The sequence below is a fragment of the Terrapene carolina genome, unplaced genomic scaffold (genome assembly GCF_002925995.2).
Source record: "Terrapene carolina triunguis isolate 2854851 unplaced genomic scaffold, T_m_triunguis-2.0 Scaffold68, whole genome shotgun sequence".
Lineage (NCBI taxonomy): Eukaryota > Metazoa > Chordata > Testudines > Emydidae > Terrapene > Terrapene triunguis.
In genome coordinates, this window is record NW_020664419.1 from 35616877 (window position 1) to 35635478 (window position 18602).

The 18602-nt window shown below is 40.5% G+C and overlaps 1 protein-coding gene across 1 annotated transcript in view; it reads left to right on the plus strand.

The window, feature by feature from the left end:
- Window positions 1-18602, plus strand: part of POT1 (protection of telomeres 1) — a 149973-nt gene that overhangs the window by 16110 nt on the left and 115261 nt on the right. Inside the window, exons 3-4 of the mRNA XM_026648918.2 lie at window positions 2768-2840; window positions 5414-5505. Coding sequence (XP_026504703.1) covers window positions 2768-2840; window positions 5414-5505 — 165 coding nt within the window. The remainder of the gene's footprint in view (window positions 1-2767; window positions 2841-5413; window positions 5506-18602) is intronic.

An 18602-nucleotide genomic window follows, 5' to 3' on the forward strand; every position in this document is an offset into this window, starting at 1 on the left:
AATAACTTTCTTGAGCTCCAGTTTAATCAAAAGCGAAACAAAAGCATTTGGGGTTAGCACAGCTGAGTCCACAAGCCATAAAGAAATAAAGAAATAAAAAGAGATAAACCTAATCCCTAGACATTTCCTGATTTACTTACATATCTGGGATTTTAAATGAGTAGTTCTAGATATACCAATGATTTTTCATGCCTGGCCCCAAGCTTCTTACAGCATAGTTGCTCCCTGTCTGCCTTTCCCCAAGAACAACAGACTGACAGACAAAGGGGAAGTTTTTTCTCAATTTTAAAAAGTTCTAGCCTTCCGATTGGCTTTTTTGGTCATGTGCCCATTCCCTTTCTTTTACCTATGCATAGCAGGGAGACTATTTAACCCTTTAAAGGTAAAGCAAGTAGAGAACAGCTACTAAGAGAGTTTTTATAGCTAGCTGGCTGGGTGTTCATAAAAGGGAGCTCTCTCCCCTCCCCTCCCCCTCACATTTCCCCCTCACACACCTTTCATTTATCACAGCTTGTAATTAACTCTTAGGTTGCTTTCTCCCTCTTTTTCCATCTTGAATCAGTTTCTGCTTTTACACTGGTAGCTCTATTAGATTCAATGGAACTATGGATTCCATAACTGATGTTACTGACAGCAGGCAAAATTTGGTGTATTTTTTTTTTAACAACTTGTACACAGGTTATCCTTTGCTTGTAATATTAAATAAATCCCCAAATTAAAATATGAGTGGAAAATCTATTTCTTCAGGTACTTTTAGAGACATTTCCAGTACTTTTATAAAGCATTGTTTAGTGGTTGCTGGTGATTAAAATGTGCATTTATGACATTTCATGTTGCCCCATAGAACTTGCCATCTTTCTCCTGAAAAGTGGCACTATTACCAGGATAAAATATAACCTATGTTACAACTTTTTCTTAGTTTTGTTCTAAATGAAACACTGTTGCTGCTTTGGCAATAAAGCTGTACAACATGTTCTGAATCACTATTCTATTTGAAATATGTTGGAGATTAGGGGTAGTTGGATTTGTTTTATTAATTATATTTTTAGAAAAAAATCAGGAAGAAAAATTATTTGGATTAAAGTGGAGATTTCTATTTCAGTTACTGGTCAGTCGCCCAATGCTGTTTATTTCTTAAAGTGTCTGTAATAGATGGCTATTGATATAGCCTATCCTCATTTAGCTTAAGTGCCTCCCTTGACAGCTGTTTCCACTGCTTAATTAACACTGTCTTATAATATTTAACCCACACTTCTTGTGATGCGATATAAGACCACTATGACTCTTTCTGTCCTGGTTGGCTGGTAATAACATACCTGTCATCTTGGTAATGCTTCTTTTGTGTGTTTATAGACCATTGTCTTTCTCCCTGTGTACTCCAACCATGTTTTCCCCAGACTGAACATACCCAGTTCTCTTACAGATAGATAGATAGAGATTTATTTTTCTAACCTTATCATGTTTGTTTCTTCCCCCTGAACCATTCTCCATATTGTTCTATTTTTAAAATGGACACAGCACTATACCTGCCTAGTGTGGAGGAATGCACTCAGTTGATTTACATGTTCTGTTAATTAACCTTTATGGTAAAATCCCATTTTCCCCCCCATTCATTCATCCTAAGCAGATGTCCAGTATAACTAGAATTGGAATGCAATGATATAATTCTGTGCTTCCATTTGACTTCAGCGTAAACGTAGTTTGATTGTAAGTAGGTTCCCTTCTACAGCCAAAAAGTATTTGCAACATTGACACAATGGTGTGATTAAACTCTAGAAGCCCTGGGTTTGGATGATACCACTATTCTAATCAGTTCTCCACATCTTAAATACATTTATACAGAGGATTATTTATTCCCATATGAATTTCTTTACTTTTGTCTCTTGACTCTAATTTCACATGCCTTTCAATACTTCCCTCCAGAATATTTTCAATCCATTGTATCTTCTGATTATCCTGCATCACCTCTTTAGCCACTTCTTTTACCTCTGTGAATTAGCCCTTCATTTGCCCTTAACTAGCAAAACCTACCTTTGTAGTTACCTTCTTTAAGTACATGGCCTACATTTCTGAGGTACTCATTAGCATCTGTGTAGCAATTACTGAGAGTAGCTTATGTGTCTGTTTGTCCACTTGAATCTTCCACAGAAATAAAATTTATTTTTAGTGCCTACACATTTTTATCTCCTGGTTTGTAACTCTCAGTTAATTATTTTGTTATGCTCCTCCTGTCTAAATATTATTTCCTATATTTGGAGTAGCTACTGTTTTCCTGCCTTCTCTGGTTTACTTGCTTTAGTTAACTTCTCACAGGATATGTGCCTCTTTTCTCTGAGTGGAAAGTCCAAGAACATATGTAAAAAAAAGAAAAAATATATCAGACATAATGAAAAGCAGTGATTATTTTAGTTTTGGTCACCTATTAGCCACTTGTTTTCTTCCTCTCTTGTTGCTCTAGCCTAGATGATTAAATTGTTCAATATCAAACACCCTCTTAGACCTGACACCCTTTGGTTAAAATTCACTTACTTGCTCTCATATCTTCTTAACCTTGACCACCAAATTACTCTAAACCTCCCCCCACAATCTGTTTGTCAGGCCACGATAACATTAATTTATGCTGGACGCTCCAGACCAAAAGTTGGCTTTGTGCTTTGAAGTATCTACTAGTTACTTCTGTTGCAGTGACCCAGAGTTGCTCATAGCTTTATTTTAGAGTTTTTTGTTAATCAAAAAAAAATTTTTTTTGTCTCTTCTTTCATTTCAGGGAACAGTTATTCTCTCCTACCCTTTAACTAAACTTGTAAATGGAACAGAATTTTTCAAGATTGTACTTCAAGGTATTCCCATTTAAACATACAATTCTTTACTTTTGCTGAAGTTACTAATGCATCTCTTAAAATTTTGCTATATCAGTATTAATAAACCTTGGGAAAGAGCTGTTTTGTTGTGTTCAGTGCTTAAAAAAACCTTTGTATACATTTCCTCAGAATATGGTATTTTAAATTTACAAGCCACTAAGTCATTTGAAACAATGTGACTATAGTGCTTCAGGAGACTTCCTGTAGTTATGGAACCTTGTAATCTGTTGTTATAGATTGTTCCAGCAATATATTACTTTTATGTACCATCTTAAAGCTGCATTTCTTCAGTTTGTAACCACTTGAAAAACCGAAGAGCAAAGTGTATCAAATTCATTAGTAATCACCATAGTTGATACATGGAAACAAAGCATTTGTTCTGGCCATTGTGCTGACAGAAGATATAATGTATTGAGTCCTATTCCAGGTTGAATAGATTAAAGCTATATCTTTAACTGATTGACTTGGATTGTAAAAAAAAATGAGAGATTTAGTAGTCAAGACTAAACTACACAGCTAGAAGCTGAAACAAAAGATGAGGAAGGGAAAGATTGCAGTGAGATTCAAAACAACTGCTGAGAAGCCCAACTCTCCCAGTTCCTGTGGAGAAAGAATGCAGATGATGTTCCTAGATGCTACTCAGGGGCTCTAACTCTTGTATTGGACTCTGGCAATTCATCAGCAGCGTATTATCGCCTAGGCCGACAAATTTGCAGGGGTGACAAATTTATAATAAGCAGCATTTTTGTAATCGCGGCATCAGTGACGCCGCGATTCTACCAATCATTGCGCGTATTGAAACCACCAATGATGGCGTGACGCCATTTAGTAAACATACTCGCGAGAATCCTAAATGTTAATAATATGACCGGAAGGAAGAAATTAAGCGGTTCTCAGTTTTGGATCCATCCGCAGTCCCACGCTATAAGCGAAATCATGCTATACGGACGCGCGTTCAAGCGAGGGTCCGCTGTACTTGTAATTTTATTTATAATAAAACTTGTAAATGTACAATTATTTTAATGATATTTAGATTCATTTTAGTTCAAACGAATTTGTAAAATAACTAAAACAAGTTCATATGGGGCCGGGGGCGGCAATTATTTCAGGGCCTAGGGGCAGCAAAATCATTAATCCGCCACTGCAATTCAGTGTCTAAGTTTTGAAGTCCCTCTCATGGCCCAGAAGAAAATATTTTATTTCTGTCTTCGTCCTTCACACTTTACTTCTCCTCACCCCCATCCTGTCCTCCACTGGAGAATCTCTGCCACTTGACTCCTCTCTGTCTCCTGGTTGTTGCATGAGGGTAGGGAAGGGGGTGCTAATCTATTACTCTAATCCTTGAGGCTGGAGAGGTATTTTGTGGTTCTTGTCCTCTACTCTCTAGTTACGTTTACAGTACACATCACTTTCAGCAGCGTGTTGTGTACATGTAGCTACATGCCAGAGTGAAAAGCACATTGTGTCCACACTGCACCATGTAGCTAGATGATCCAATGAAAAGCTCTGGCAGAGGGGAGACAGCAGAGAAAGGCTCTATCAATGGGGAAGCAGCAGGACACCGCGCTGACAAAAATAGCAGTGTAGATGGGGAGGCATGGCTTGGGTGAGTAGAGAGCCTTATAGGGTGTGTACTTGAGTATATACGTATTTGAGTATATACACACACCCTTCAAGCATGTCTTTATTCTACTCGCCTAAGCCATGCCTCACCATCTACACTGCTGTTTGGACCTGTGCTACAAGGGCTACATGAGTATGTACACTATACACCCCTGAAAGGCATGCAGTGTAGATGAAACTTATCTGTAGTGCCGATGCTCCTAGCAGCAGCAGGTGAAATTGATGCAGTCATTGTCAGTTTCACTGCTCCCTACTCAGGTCTGAATAGGCCTGAAACCTCCCCAGAGTTTTGTTAATTTCACTCTGCTACCGCTCAGGATATCTGTGAGCCTCAGCAGAGGCACTAGAATTCTTTTCAGTTTTAAGAAAATGACTGTATCGATTCACACATGGATGGTTATTTCTGTAACCATAACAGTTAGAAATATGTTTTTAAATGAAAGCTTAATTATAGCAGATATTCATACTAAGGTCTCCCAGCTCCCCAGGGAAAACTTCTTGGTACTTACAAGTGGGTGAAAGGACTTTTTTCAAGTCATGCATTATCTCCATATAAAATAGTGATATAATATATTATTTGCTAATACAGAGAATTAAATATAACTTGGTAGTGTATTCTATCTGTAACATAAATCATCCAAGTGGAAGCTTTGTCACTTCTGTGTTTAATATACATTGATTCTCTGTACATGCACATTTTAAATTGTGATCAGACACATGAAAAACATTCTATTTCATATAGCCAGTATTGTTTGTATAGCTGCTTTTCTGTGCCTTTTTAAATATTTTGCATATATATATCAGTTTTCATTATTCAAATAAAAATTTGTACTGCGTTGTATAGAAAAATGTTTTTGTAGAGACTTTTCCTCACCATTTTGGTATAAAAGGGTTATAGTAATCTGGATTGGTTTTGCTTCTCTTTATAGAGTCAGAGAATTCATGTTCAAAGACCAGCACCATCAATGTTTTATTCTTTGGAAGGTTGGCAGACGATTGTGGGAAAGTTGTACATCAAGGGGTAAAACATTTTTATTTCTTCCTCTTTCTGAGAGGCTTTTCTAAAGATCTAGCTTAATTTACTTTTCTGTCTAGTTTGTATGGCTTTCATCTGAAATAGATTTTTAAGAGACATATTGAGCCATTGTTAGAAATATTAACTAGAAAGGAAAACATAGTTTTGATTATGTTAATTTCTTATTAACCCAAAAAGTAAACTAAGAACTTAGTTATTTTATATTGTCGTAATACTGTCCTGTTTACCTAGCAAATTAATGGGGATGAATATCAGTGACTCAGAGGCTGCCCAGTTATGAATATAAGTAATATTTATGTTGTAGTTTGACGTAGATAATAGATTTCATCACTGAGTTGATTTAAATGACACTATTAATCAAATTGTGTTTTGAAAATGCCTAAAATTGTGTAACTCTTACTATTTCTGGATATAATTAGTGTACCTTACTCTGTGTGGATAAAGAATCTAGCAGTAAAATATTCATGCAATATAATACTGATGCCTACCTCTTGTATATAAAACCACATATAGCATTTCCTTCACTGGCTGGCTGCTGTCTTCATAATGCAGCGGAGTTACAAGTTTGGTTTAATCTCACCAGTGAGATGCATGTTAAGTTAAATCAGCACAAGAGGCTGGTTGTTATGGGCCTAAAGAAGGAAGATTAAAACCATTTTGAACAACTAATGTGCTAAATATCGATTAGCTTGGATGATTATGACACTTTAGTAAACTGATTTTCAGATCAGTAGTTAAACTAAAAAGGGAATCCGGTACATAGCCTCATTTTAATGATTCACCATTTCTGAAGTAAACAATTTAAAGCAAAAGTCGGTGTGAATTTAGTGTGGAAATAGCAATGGCTTGGGTAATGTGCTTGGCAAGCTACTTTGCACAACTCTGCCACTACATTTTACCACTGTGCTAACCTGTGAGGGCACACGCATACATGTGCACACCTTCGGGGTGGGTCTGGAAATGGGCAGCTTCAGCCTGTGTTGCTCTGTATTTGTGGAGTGTATGAAATGCATATATACTGGGCTAGCTCTGCTCTTTTAAAGACCAACCAGCTCTTTTATTTTTTTAAACTCGGAGCTAAGTTATGACTTAAACTTGGCTCTCAGTAGAAAAAAAAATCAACTTGTCCTTCTCGAATGAAGCTTTAATACAAAACCATATCAGCTTCAAAGATTCATTCATCAGACCAAGAGGAAGGTGGGATGGAAGCTGCTGGTTTCCAGGGTTACACTGAAGACTTTCAAATCCTTGAGGTCCTAGCACTTTAAACATTCTTAACGTGACTAAATTAATATCACATTTTAAAAAAATGTATTGTCTTTCTTTTTGTGCATGAATGGATCTCAGGGGAAGGTAATTAAAACTTAGTAATTACCCTATTGCTGCCACAATCATGCCTCATAAGAGATGTCTGTTTAGAAAAGACAGCAAATGTCTACAGAACTTGCCTTATCTGTGAAAGAGGGTATATCACCCCTTTAAAGAAAGAGACTAATGCAGAAGATATTTTGAAGACTGCACTGCTTGTAGGAAATCTACTACAATCCACCTGATCAGAAAGAAGTGGACTATGAAATAATTGTTAAAATAAAAAAGTGAATTCTAATTCCATCTTTGCATCTCCTCTTATCTGCAAACACTTCCTTTCCGCCTCTGATGTAATCAGATACTTTCAGGTCATTTAGAATCTCTGAGCTGAAAAACCAGGATACCTGCAAATCCTGTTTTCCAAAGCTTCTGGGCCCTGATACCTGTTATCAGCCTCCTTGAAAACATCATCTGGTAATTTCCGAAACATGAGACCGATATAATTCAAGTTAAGTAAAGTGATGTGCATTTAAGATACAGCTGAGAACTTAAAATCAAGAGCTTTTTAAAACTGAGCACCTGAAAAGAAGTCTGTGAAAAGATGTTCCATAAAGATAAACTTAAGTTACACAGGGGGAAAAAGAGTTTTGAAAAATAAATTATCTTACTATTTCATACATTGTTTTTTTTTTCCCGAATGTTTCATAATGACTACCAACTGCAATGTTTTTCAAGAATGAATTTTCTTTTTCAGTACCAGATGCCTGAAAGCATACAGATAAAAAGAATAAAGCATCCTTCTATTTGAAGCTATAGAAATTCACAAACCTTACATTCTATTTCTGATACAAAATACATTTCAACTTTTCACTGAAGTTTCATTTACACAACAGTTTTTCCTGGATCCTTAAAAGTTTCTAGATTGGTTCTTGAAAAGCATTTTAGGAGAAGCTGTCTTGCTGGTAACATTTGCTGACACAAGCTTATCTTATTTTTTAAAAAAACCCGTACTTATATTCTGAAGCTTTGTCTAGTGATTCAGGCTCAAGCGCTTGTCAGCAACCATTTTTAAAATGATTCCTCATCCACAAATTAACTTTTTTTTTTTACGTGCATCTTTTTAAAAATTCAGCATTAAAATCTTTTCGTTTCTTTTAATTGGTCTTACTCTTGAACAGTGCTGCATCATTTATACTCAGTTCAGGTTTACAAGGTTTTGGTGAATTCTGTGGATACAGAATTTAGGAATACATGGTGAGCTGGCAATATCCTGTCCCAATAGGTAGAAAGTCTAGCCATAGATGTTCATAAAAAACCCGGGCATTTTGCTCCATTCAAGCTTAGGATCTCTCCTTCTGTCAGAGTGGCTTCTAAGAAGGATGAGCTACTGAGGCCTAGTATTTCTGAGAAGGTGTTTTCTTGGATGAAGCCTTCCAACAGGTTGTATAAGTAAGCTGTGCAAGTACCTACTTGGATAATTTTCATTGCCCCCAGTAGAAATTGCTTAACTATTTTCTTCATCTCTATGAAACTAGCTTAAAAAAAGATCCATGAATATTCTTTTGGCAGAAATATTGATCCATCACAAATATATCAAATGTAAAGTCCTAGATTAAGGCTAGAAGAAACCATTATGATCATCTAGTCTTGCTGCATCTGTAACACAGGTCAAATTCTGAATCAAGCCCATAATTCCGTTTGAGCTATAGCATGTTTTTAGAAAGATATCCAATCTTGATTTAAAGATTTCAAGTGATGGAGAATCCTCTGCATCTCTAAGTAAGTTATTAGTTACCCTCACTGTTAAAAACTTGTGCCATATATCTAGTCTGAACTTGTCTAGCTGTGACTTCCAACCGTTAGATCTTGCTATGCTTTTGTCTGTTAGATTAAAGTGCTGTCTACTGTCAGAAATCTTATTCCCATTTAAGTGCTGGCAGACCATGATTGAGTTGCCTCTTAACCTTCTCTTGGATAACCAAATAGACTGAGCTGCTTTTATGTTGCTTAAAGGCATGTTTTCCAAGGTAGACCAGTTTTTCAGCAGCCCTTTTTGTGAAATTGAGCTTGATGATAGTAATTTGGCCTTTAAGCTGATGAAGCCATTTGGTATATCTGAGCTCAAGGAGGGTACATGGAAGGTCATTTCAGACGTGATGGTAAAGACTTTGGGTCACAGGGTGAGCTTTGTTCCATGTGACATATTTCATTGGGTTCTGATGTAGCTCAGAGTCTTGTCTAAGTGTTTCTCAGATTGCATCTCTCACTGTTGTAGACTGGCATGCCTAGAGCTTAAAGATCACGTCAAGTATCCTGCAGTTTGTGGCAGAGTAGCTTTTGCTGACAGCCTCAAATCTCTACAGCAGATTTGCAAAGCAACTACATGGCAGTTTATATGAAGATTCTCAAAGCTGTGTGACATCAAGAAACAAATCCAGATTCAGATAGTCTTGTTCCAGAGCCGATTCCCCACATCGCCAATGGCTGAGTCCTCTGAAAATTAAAGACCTGTTGGTTTTTGCCCTTACTGGCAGAAATACAAACTGCAAAACAAGCAGCAAAACAAGGCCCTAAGCAGTAATTAGAAGATCAGAGAGCAGAGCAGCAAACAGCAGCCATTGAACCGATTTCAAATGGCCAGAGTGCACCATCATCAGTGTTCAAACCTCCCTTGTGACTTGAAACTTCATTATACTTACACCACTTTTTGTTTGTTTGTTTGTTTTAATTGTTCAGTGTTAATCTGAGTGAATGAATTTGAGTTCTGGAAAGAACAGATCTGTGACTCAGCAGGGTTTAATTAAAAAACAAGATTATTATTCTCGATACACAAGCCCCCCTCCTGATAAGATACAGAAGACAATAAAGATCAAAAAGAAAGGAAAATACTTTGATAGCAATAGTTCTTTTCCAAGATCCTGATCTGAAATACTTTTTGGTCTGCAGTAATCCATAGGCATCTCCAGCAAAGTCTGTTCTGAGAGACAAAGGTCGATATGAGTTAGATATCCCTTGAGGTCTTGCTTCCTTAAAGGCACAGTACTAAATTCCCACTCAACTTTTGCTCGTGTTTATATCATCACTGTACTATGGTATGATGAAGCTCTATTAATCAATTCTTTTAAAAAGAAATATAAAATAGTGGCTGGCCACTAGAGAAACACAGTCAGTTCAACAAGTTTGAATGCTTTAGTACTGCTTGACACTTAGGGCTGGTCTACACTGCCGCGCTAGTTCGGCGGCTGGGGATCGAAGTTCCGAGTTCGATTTATCGCGTCTGGTCTGGACGCGATAAATCGAACCAGGAAGTGATCCCCGTCGACTGCGGTACTCCAGCTCAACGAGAGGAGTACCGCGGAGTCGACAGGGAGCCTGCCTGCCGCGTGTGGACCGCGTCTGAACCGCGGTAAGTTCGAAGTAAGGTATGTCGAATTCAGCTACGTTATTCATGTAGCTGAATTTGCGTACCTTACTTCGACTTGGGGGGTAAGTGTAGACCAAGCCTTACAGTAACAAACTCTGTTGTTGTAAGCATTCTCAAACTTGGCTTTCTTTTGGCAGCTTTAGCTAACGCAAGGGAAGAAGTGGTGATAGCAGATCACTCTCTTTTCATTGGCTCCCAACTATAGTGCTCTCCATGTCTGCTATAAGTTGGTGGCTGAGCCTTCTAGAAATGATTAGGTATTTCTCTTCTCTCTCTTTCTCTCCTTTCTAACTAGGGAAGGGTTTTCTATTTACACTGTTTTAAAAACAGTCTGCTGAATCTAGTGATTTCAGTATACACAGTGTATTCATATGACCTGAAAATCCCACATGCTTTATGTAAAGAATTTGATTGTCTACCCAACTGTGATAAAAATGGTTTTTTTTTAAAGTCCTCTTATCTATAGGGCATTGTAAATGATCAGTGAAACTCATCATTTCTATTTTCAAAACTAATGTTCTATAGCAGTTCACATCTTTAAAACACTATACAAACATTACCTAACTCTTCATAATGCCTCCTTAAGTTGTGTAAATATTAACCCAATTTTTCAGATATAGAAACAGGCACAGAGGCTGTAACTTCCCAAAGGTCCTACCGTAAATCAGTGGCAGAGCTGAGAAAAGACCTCTGCTTTCTATGCCCTAGATCAACGGTTCTCAAACTTTAGCAACCCAAGGACCCCCTTAAACTTTTTCGCGAACTCCCAAAGCCCCTGCTCAATCCCAGGCCCCGCCTCCCCCACTCCACCCCTTCCCCCAAGGCCCCACCCCACCTTTTCCTGTCCCCACTCCACCCCGCCCCTCCTCTTCCCTACCTCTTTCCTCCCCCTCCCCCGAGCGTGCCCCGTTCCCGCTCCTCCCCCTTCCTCCCAGCACCTCCTGTACACTGCTGAACAGCTGTTCCCCAGTGTGCAGAAGGCACTGGGAGGGAGGGGGAGGAGTTGATCAGCGGAGCCCCTGGAATACCCTTGCAGACCCCAGTTTGAGAAACGCTGCCCTAAATCATGCTGTCTTTTATAATAGTGCTGAAAGATTTCTTTTTCTTCACTTAAATTGTGCGTTATTGGTAAGAATATTGCCACAGTATTTTGAATGCCATGTTGTACATTTCATATTACCACAAGATATGAGTTGATAACAACTGACAGTGATTTAATGTTCACAGCAAAAAATTCAATTTATTAATCGGCCACAGTGTGACTATTTGAGCCTGTACAATGGTAAAGTTTCTTTCCAGTGGAAGACAAGTTCAGTCAGCTATACAGAATTCTAATCCTGAGTCAGCAATGAAGTTCTAGAATCACTTGTGCAGCCAGTAATCTAGTAAAATGCTGAAACAGGAATAATATATACAGGGGTATAGCTTTTTGGTTTAGGGTTGATTTCACTACTGGGGGAACAACATAAACAGCACCAGCAGCAGTAAGAGCAATGATGCACAACATACAACACCTGGTATTGGCAAAACAGCTCAATTTAGCAATGCTTGTATATGTTAGGGTCTCTTTCAGTTGTTTTGTTTTAGTGTATTTATACACCCCTGGTAAGTGTAAGGCAACATTAATATATGTTAGCAGTGTAGAGGCAAGGAATGCTATATTATCTAATCATTTTGACCTATTTTAATTTATTTAGCTTTGAATGGGTTTTACATTTTGTGTGACTTCTACAATACCTTTAAGTAGCAAAACACATATTTTGTTTCCATTTATGATGCTACGTAAAACTCACCATCCTCTGGAATTTTATTGTGTGTTAAACTCTCTGTTCTCACCTATGTGTTTAGGGAAATTTTTTTAGCAATCCTTCAATGACCAAATATACCCCCATCATTTAAGCTTGCAGTCTTTTTTCTGCAGAAAACATTAAGGTTTAGGATCTTAAATCATTTAAAATAGCATTGTGAGAGACTGCTGAAGTAGCAAAAAGCATTCATGGTGCAGTATTTGGCTAAAAACTGTTAGCTTTAATCAGAAAGCTCTTTTATTTGTTGTAATCAAATAAACACATGAATAAAAGACATGCAGTAAAAGCTTATGGGAGTGCTGTCGATACAAGGTCAAATAGAAAGCAGAAGCTGTTAATCTAACATGTTTATAGCCTGACGGAGTCCATCAGTCTGAAGGTACTTGTGGGATATGGACCACACTGGAGGCAGCTCTGCTGAAAAGTACTGGTGCCAAAACTGGTCTACTGTAAAGGAGCTTTAAACTGCCCTGTATTTGTTCAGCAAGATGTCTTGCTGCTTCTTTGAGGAGTGTCCCTGTGGGTGTTCCACCTGTGGGTGTTTGTGCACTCCTGCGCTTCTAGGCAGAGATTTGTAGTAGCAGTGCCCTGGTTGTCTGCGCACGCGTGGCAGCCGTCTCGCGCCACTCCGAGCAGTTACCCAGCATGCATAGCCAATGGCTCCCCCAGTTTTTTTTCTGCCGCCGTTGGCTTTGGTCGGAACAACAGCAGTGCCCTCAAAACCTTGCTATTGCTTTAGTTCAACCCTCGTAGTTTTATCCTTCTTTATTTACTTCTGCCTTTGTTTTTTCCTCTATTGAAACCAAACCAAAACCAAACAAACAAAAAAACCACCCTAAAAGCATTTTTCTTTTTTCCCTCCTGAGGCGGCCATCCGCTTCACAACCCAGAGGCACTTGGAAGGCACTATTCTCATTCTTTCTTTGTAAACAGCCTCTCTGACATGCCTGGTTCTCCAGGTTTTAAATGCTATCTGACCTGTAGACTGTCAATACCAGTCTCAGACGGTCACTCGCAGTGTGTCTGTTATCTGGGAGGGACACACATTGCACAGAAGTGCCACCACTGCAAAAAGCTGACAGTGAGGACTAGAAAAGCTAGGGATCTCCAATTAAAACTTATAATGCTGGAGAAATCACTTCGATCCACTTCTGATCCTGAGCACAGGATCCCTCCCCGCCAGCACTCACATGTGGAGGCATCGGACATGGGATCCTCTTCAAAAACCGCTGCAAAGGATCCAGTCCCACAGAAAGCCACAAAAAAAATGGTCTCACACCTCGCATCAGTGAGAATAGTCTCAGAAAAGGCAATCTCCAACCGCCAAATCTGCCTGCTACTGTCGGCACCCAGAGTCATGGACTGAATCTAGCGCTAAGGACCCTGAGGTGGCCCTCCCCCGGCCCTGGCCCACATCGGCTTGGGGAGGGACGCCTATCCTGCATCCACAGCTCCGGAGCTGCCGGGACGGGGAGAGGCGCCTCTCCCCCCAACCCAGGTGCTGCTACGGGGGGAGAGAGCTGGGGGGAGTTTGTTCTTGTGCCAACATTGTTCTTCATCTTAAATACCAGGCCCTCTTCTAGCAGTTGAGGTGTGAACACCAAGGGAGGAGAAACTGCTTTTCTAGTTGGCTAGCCATTCACAGTCTTTGTTTAATCCTGAGCTGATGGTGTCAAATTTGAAAATGAACTTAAGCTCAGCAGTTTCTCTTTGATGTCTGGTCCTGAAGTTTTTTTGCTGCAGGATGGCGACCTTTAAATCTCCTATTGTGTGTCCAGGGAGATTGAAGTGTTCTCCTACAGGTTTTTGTATATTGCCATTCCTAATATCTGACTTATGTCCATTTATCCTTTTACATAGTGACTGTCCAGTTTGGCCGATGAACATAGCAGAGGAGCATTGCTGGCACATGATGGTATATATTACATTGGTGGACGTGCACGTGAATGAACCAGTGATGTTGTGGCTGATCTGGTTAGGTCCTGTGATGGTGTCACTGGTGTAGATATGTGGGCAGAGTTGGTATCGAGGTTTGTTGCATGGATTGGTTCCTGAGTTAGAGTTACTATGGTGCAGTGTGTGGTTGCTGGTGAGAACCTTCAGCTAATAGCAGAAATTCTTATTATTAGTCCTTGTGCTTGCACTTTCTGCTATTAAATTTCAGGCCTTTTTTATTACTTGACCCTCAGTGTCATCCAGTTACTCCTGTATAGTAGTCTGATCGTTCTCTGTGTTGACGTTGCCACCCAACTTTGTATCATCATCAGATCCTGTTAGCGCACTCCTACTTTTTGTCCCAAAGTGACTGATAAAAATATTAAATAAGATCAGTCCCAAGGCCAATCCTTGAGGTACTCCACTAGTAACCTCCCTCTAATCTGACAGTTCTTTCAGCACAACCCATTTCCTTCTCCCCATTAGCCAGTTCCTTTCCAGCCTGGCAATTTTCTAGTAATCCCTATTCTCTCTAATTTAACAAATAACTTCCCATGTGGTATCATATCAAATGCTTTACTGAAGTCCAAATATATTAGCTCTACTATATTTCCCTTATCCAAAACATCATCTAACTTCTCAAAGAAATATAGTCTGGCATGCTCTACCTTACATCATCTTTTCCATTTCCATCAAAGAATTTAATTATTGTTCAAAATTATTCTTCAAAATTCTTCTAAAGCCTTTCATGTTCTCTTTTCTGGCCCAGATGATGAGGAAAGAGCAGATCTTCAAATCACTTCAGTATTGGCCCCCCAAAAACCATGATTCCCTTGTCTGCTGAATGTGACACTTCCTCCACCCCTTCTGAAAATTTGCGTTAGTCAGAGATGACCCCCATTGGCCCCAAAAAAACAAGCAGAACCTGAAAAATATTCACACTTTCAGGATGGAGACTGGAAGGAAGTGCATGATAGATGGAGTGCATGATAAACAAACGAATAAAATCAGACATTTCATGTTATGGTTACAGGCTAGCTGCACCTTTGTCCCCTTTCTGCTCTTTCTGAATGCACCTATCTCACATCTTGGGGCAGGGTTCAACAGCCCTGGGGCCCACTTCTGGTTTATGTCTTGTGTTCCAAAAAGTTTATGCTTCATGGTTTCATTCAGCCCCTTGCATTCTAGGAGGATTTTTTTATATCCTTCCTCTGAAGCATCAGAGCTGGAGAGGTGGATTTTGGACAGGGAGGGCAAGTGCTCTGAGGTGGCACCAAGCAGTCTCTCTCTCTCCCTCAGGTGCTTGTCTGGTTTGTTCTTGCTCACATGCTTAAGGTCTAACTGATCGCCGTATGTAAGGTTGGGAAGGTTCACAAGTTACATTGGTGGTAACCTTTCTACCCTGGTCCCCAGTGAGTCTAATGCTGGCCCTGCTTGATGGTCCCCCTGAAACCTGCTCGTGGCCCCCCAGGAAGCCCCAGACCACTGGTTGAGAACCAGTGCCATATGTGTGACAGTCCATGCAAATTGTGTAATGAGGTAATTTGCATTCTTGTGCATAATCTGCATATAAACGTGTCATAGTAAAAGATTCAAGGAGTTCAGTTTATTTAGCTTGACACACTCAGTATAAAACATACACTTTGGTTCAAACAGGAATTAATTTAGGGAAGTTCTCTGACCTGTGATATGCAGGAGGTGAGGCAATCATAGTCACTTTGGAATCTATGAAATATAAGCTTATGGTTAGAGCCCTGCACAATACAAAATTCATATCTTCAGATATCCGTGGAGCTGCAGGGCTCCAGCAACAACGAGCAAGACCAGCAGAGCCATGGCGAAAGAAATGATAGTATTGTTTTTTCCATTTCTAAATACATTGGAGGCATTTCAATAATACAGTATTGAGGGCCGTGTAAATACCTAGATAGTTGAACCAAAAATCATATCACAGACCATAGAATCAGAGGACTGGAAGGGACCTCGAGAGATCATCTAGTCCAGTCCCATGCCCTCATGACAGGACTAAGTATTATCTAGACCATCCCTGACAGGTGTTTGTCTAATCTGCTCTTAAAAATCTCCAATGACAGAGATTCCACAACCTCCCTAAGCAGTTTATTACAGTGCTTAACCACCCTGACAGGAATTTTTTCCCAATGTCCAACTTAAACCTCCCTTGCTGCAATTTAATCCCATTGCTTCTTGTCCTATCCACAGAGGTTAAGAAAAACAATTTTTCTCCCTCCTCCTTGTAACAACCTTTTATGTACTTGAAAACTGTTATCATGTCCCCTCTCAGTCTTCTCTTCTCCAGACTAAACAAACCCAATTTTTTCAATCTTCCCTCATAGGTCATGTTTTTTAGACCTTTAATCATTTTTGTTGCTCTTCTCTGGACTTTCTCCAATTTGTCCACATCTTTCCTGAAATGTGGTGCCAGGAACTGGACACAATACTCCAGTTGAGACCTAATCAGCGTGGAGTAGAATGAAATAATTACTTCTCGTGTCTTGCTTACAGCACTCCTGCTAATACATCCCACAATGATATTTGCTTTTTTTGCAACAGTGTTACATTGTTGGCTCATATTTAGCTTGTGGTCCACTATGACCCCCAGATCCCTTTCCGCAGCACTCCTTCCTAGGCAGTCATTTCCCATTTTGTATGTGTGCAATGGATTGGTCCTTCCTAAGTGGAGTACTTTGCATTTGTCCATATTGAATTTCATCCTATTTACTTCAGACCATTTCTTCAGTTTATCCAGATCATTGTGAATTATAATCCTATCCTCCAAAGCACTTGCAACCCTTCCCAGCTTGGTATCGTCAGCAAACTTTATAAGTGTACTCTCTATGTCATTATCTAAATCATTGATGAAGACATTGAACAGAACTGATCTCTGCAGTACCCCACTCGTTATGCCCTTCCAGAATGACTGTGAGCCACTGATAACTACTCTCTGGGAACCGTTTTCCAGCCAGTTATGCACCCACCTTAAGTAGCTCCATCTAGGTTGTATTTCCCTAGTTTGTTTATGAGGAGGTCATGTGAGATCGTATCAGAAGCTTTACTAAAGTCAAGATATACCATGTCTACCGCTTCCCCCCCATCCACAAGTCTTATGACCCTGTCAAAGAAAGCGATCAGGTTGATTTGACACGATTTGTTCTTGACAAATCCATGCTGACTGTTACTTATCACCTTATTATCTTCTAGAACTAGATGTTTGCAAATGTATTGCTTAATTATTTGCTCCATTATCTTTCTGGGTACAGAAGTTAAGCTGAATGGTCTGTAATTCCCTGGGTTGTCCTTATTTCCCATTTTATAGATTGGCACTATATTTGCCCTTTTCCAGTCTTCTGGAATCTCTCCCGTCTTCCGTGACTTTTCAAAGATAATCGTTAATGGCTCAGATATCTCCTCAGTCAGCTCCTAGAGTATTCTAGGATGCATTTCATCAGACCCTGGTGACTTGAAGACATCTAACTTGTCTCAGTAATTTTTAACTTGTTCTTTCCCTATTTTAGCCTCCGATCTGATCTCATTTTCACTGACATTCACTGTTAGATGTCCAATCACCACCAACCTTCTTGGTGAAAACTGAAACAAAGAAGTCATTAAGCACCTCTGCCACTTCCACATTTTCTGTTATTGTTTTCCCCCCCTGTACAAGAGTTGGCCGGGGCTCGACCCACTCCGGGGCGGCGGGGAGCCACACCGACTCACTACCCTTGAGGCTGGGGCACTTGGTCCGGCGGCACGATCTTCCCTGGCAGCCCTTGCAGTCCTGAAAGGTACAGGAGGCCCGGCCCTGGCTCAGGGCGGGCACCAACGTTATCCGGGCTCAGACCCTCAGTTAGGGCTGAGCAACGGTCAGCAAAGTATATAAGCTCAGGCCCTAGGTCAGGGCTGAGCAACAGCAACACAGTACATATGCTCAGGCCCTAGGTCAGGGCTGAGCAACAGTAATACAGCATATAAGCTCAGGCCCTAGGTCGGGGCTGAGCAGCAGTAAACACAGTATATATAAGCTCAGGCCCTAGGCCAGGGCTGAGCAACAGTAACACAGTATATATGCTCAGGCCCTAGGTCAGGGCTGAGCAACAGTAACACAGTATATAAGCTCAGGCCCTAGGTCAGGGCTGAGCAACAGTAAAACAGTATATAGAGTGTTTAAGCCCAGGCCCTAGGTCAGGGCGGGGCAGCAAACGGTGGGGCAGAGCTCAGGCCCTCAGTCAGGGCTGAGCAACAGTAAATAAAGTATTTAAGCCCAGGCCCTATGTCAGGGCGGGGCAGCAAACGCTGAGGCAAAGCTCAGGCCCTCAGGCAGGGCTGAGCACCAGTAATAGGCCTAAGCCTCAACAGGCCTGGGGAGGGGGAGACTGCCACCCACAGGTTGGGTGGCAGGGGGGACGCAGGCCCTCCCACTCCACTGCATCCCAGCCCGGGGCCCTAGCAGCGGCAGAAGACCCGCTGCTTCGTCAGTGAGGATCCTGGCCGCAACACATTGACATCAGCTCTGGCAGTGCTGCAGCCAGACTGGGGTCGGCTGCCCCCGGGCTACTTCCAGACTCCCCCTCTGGGCCTACCTGGATACTGGC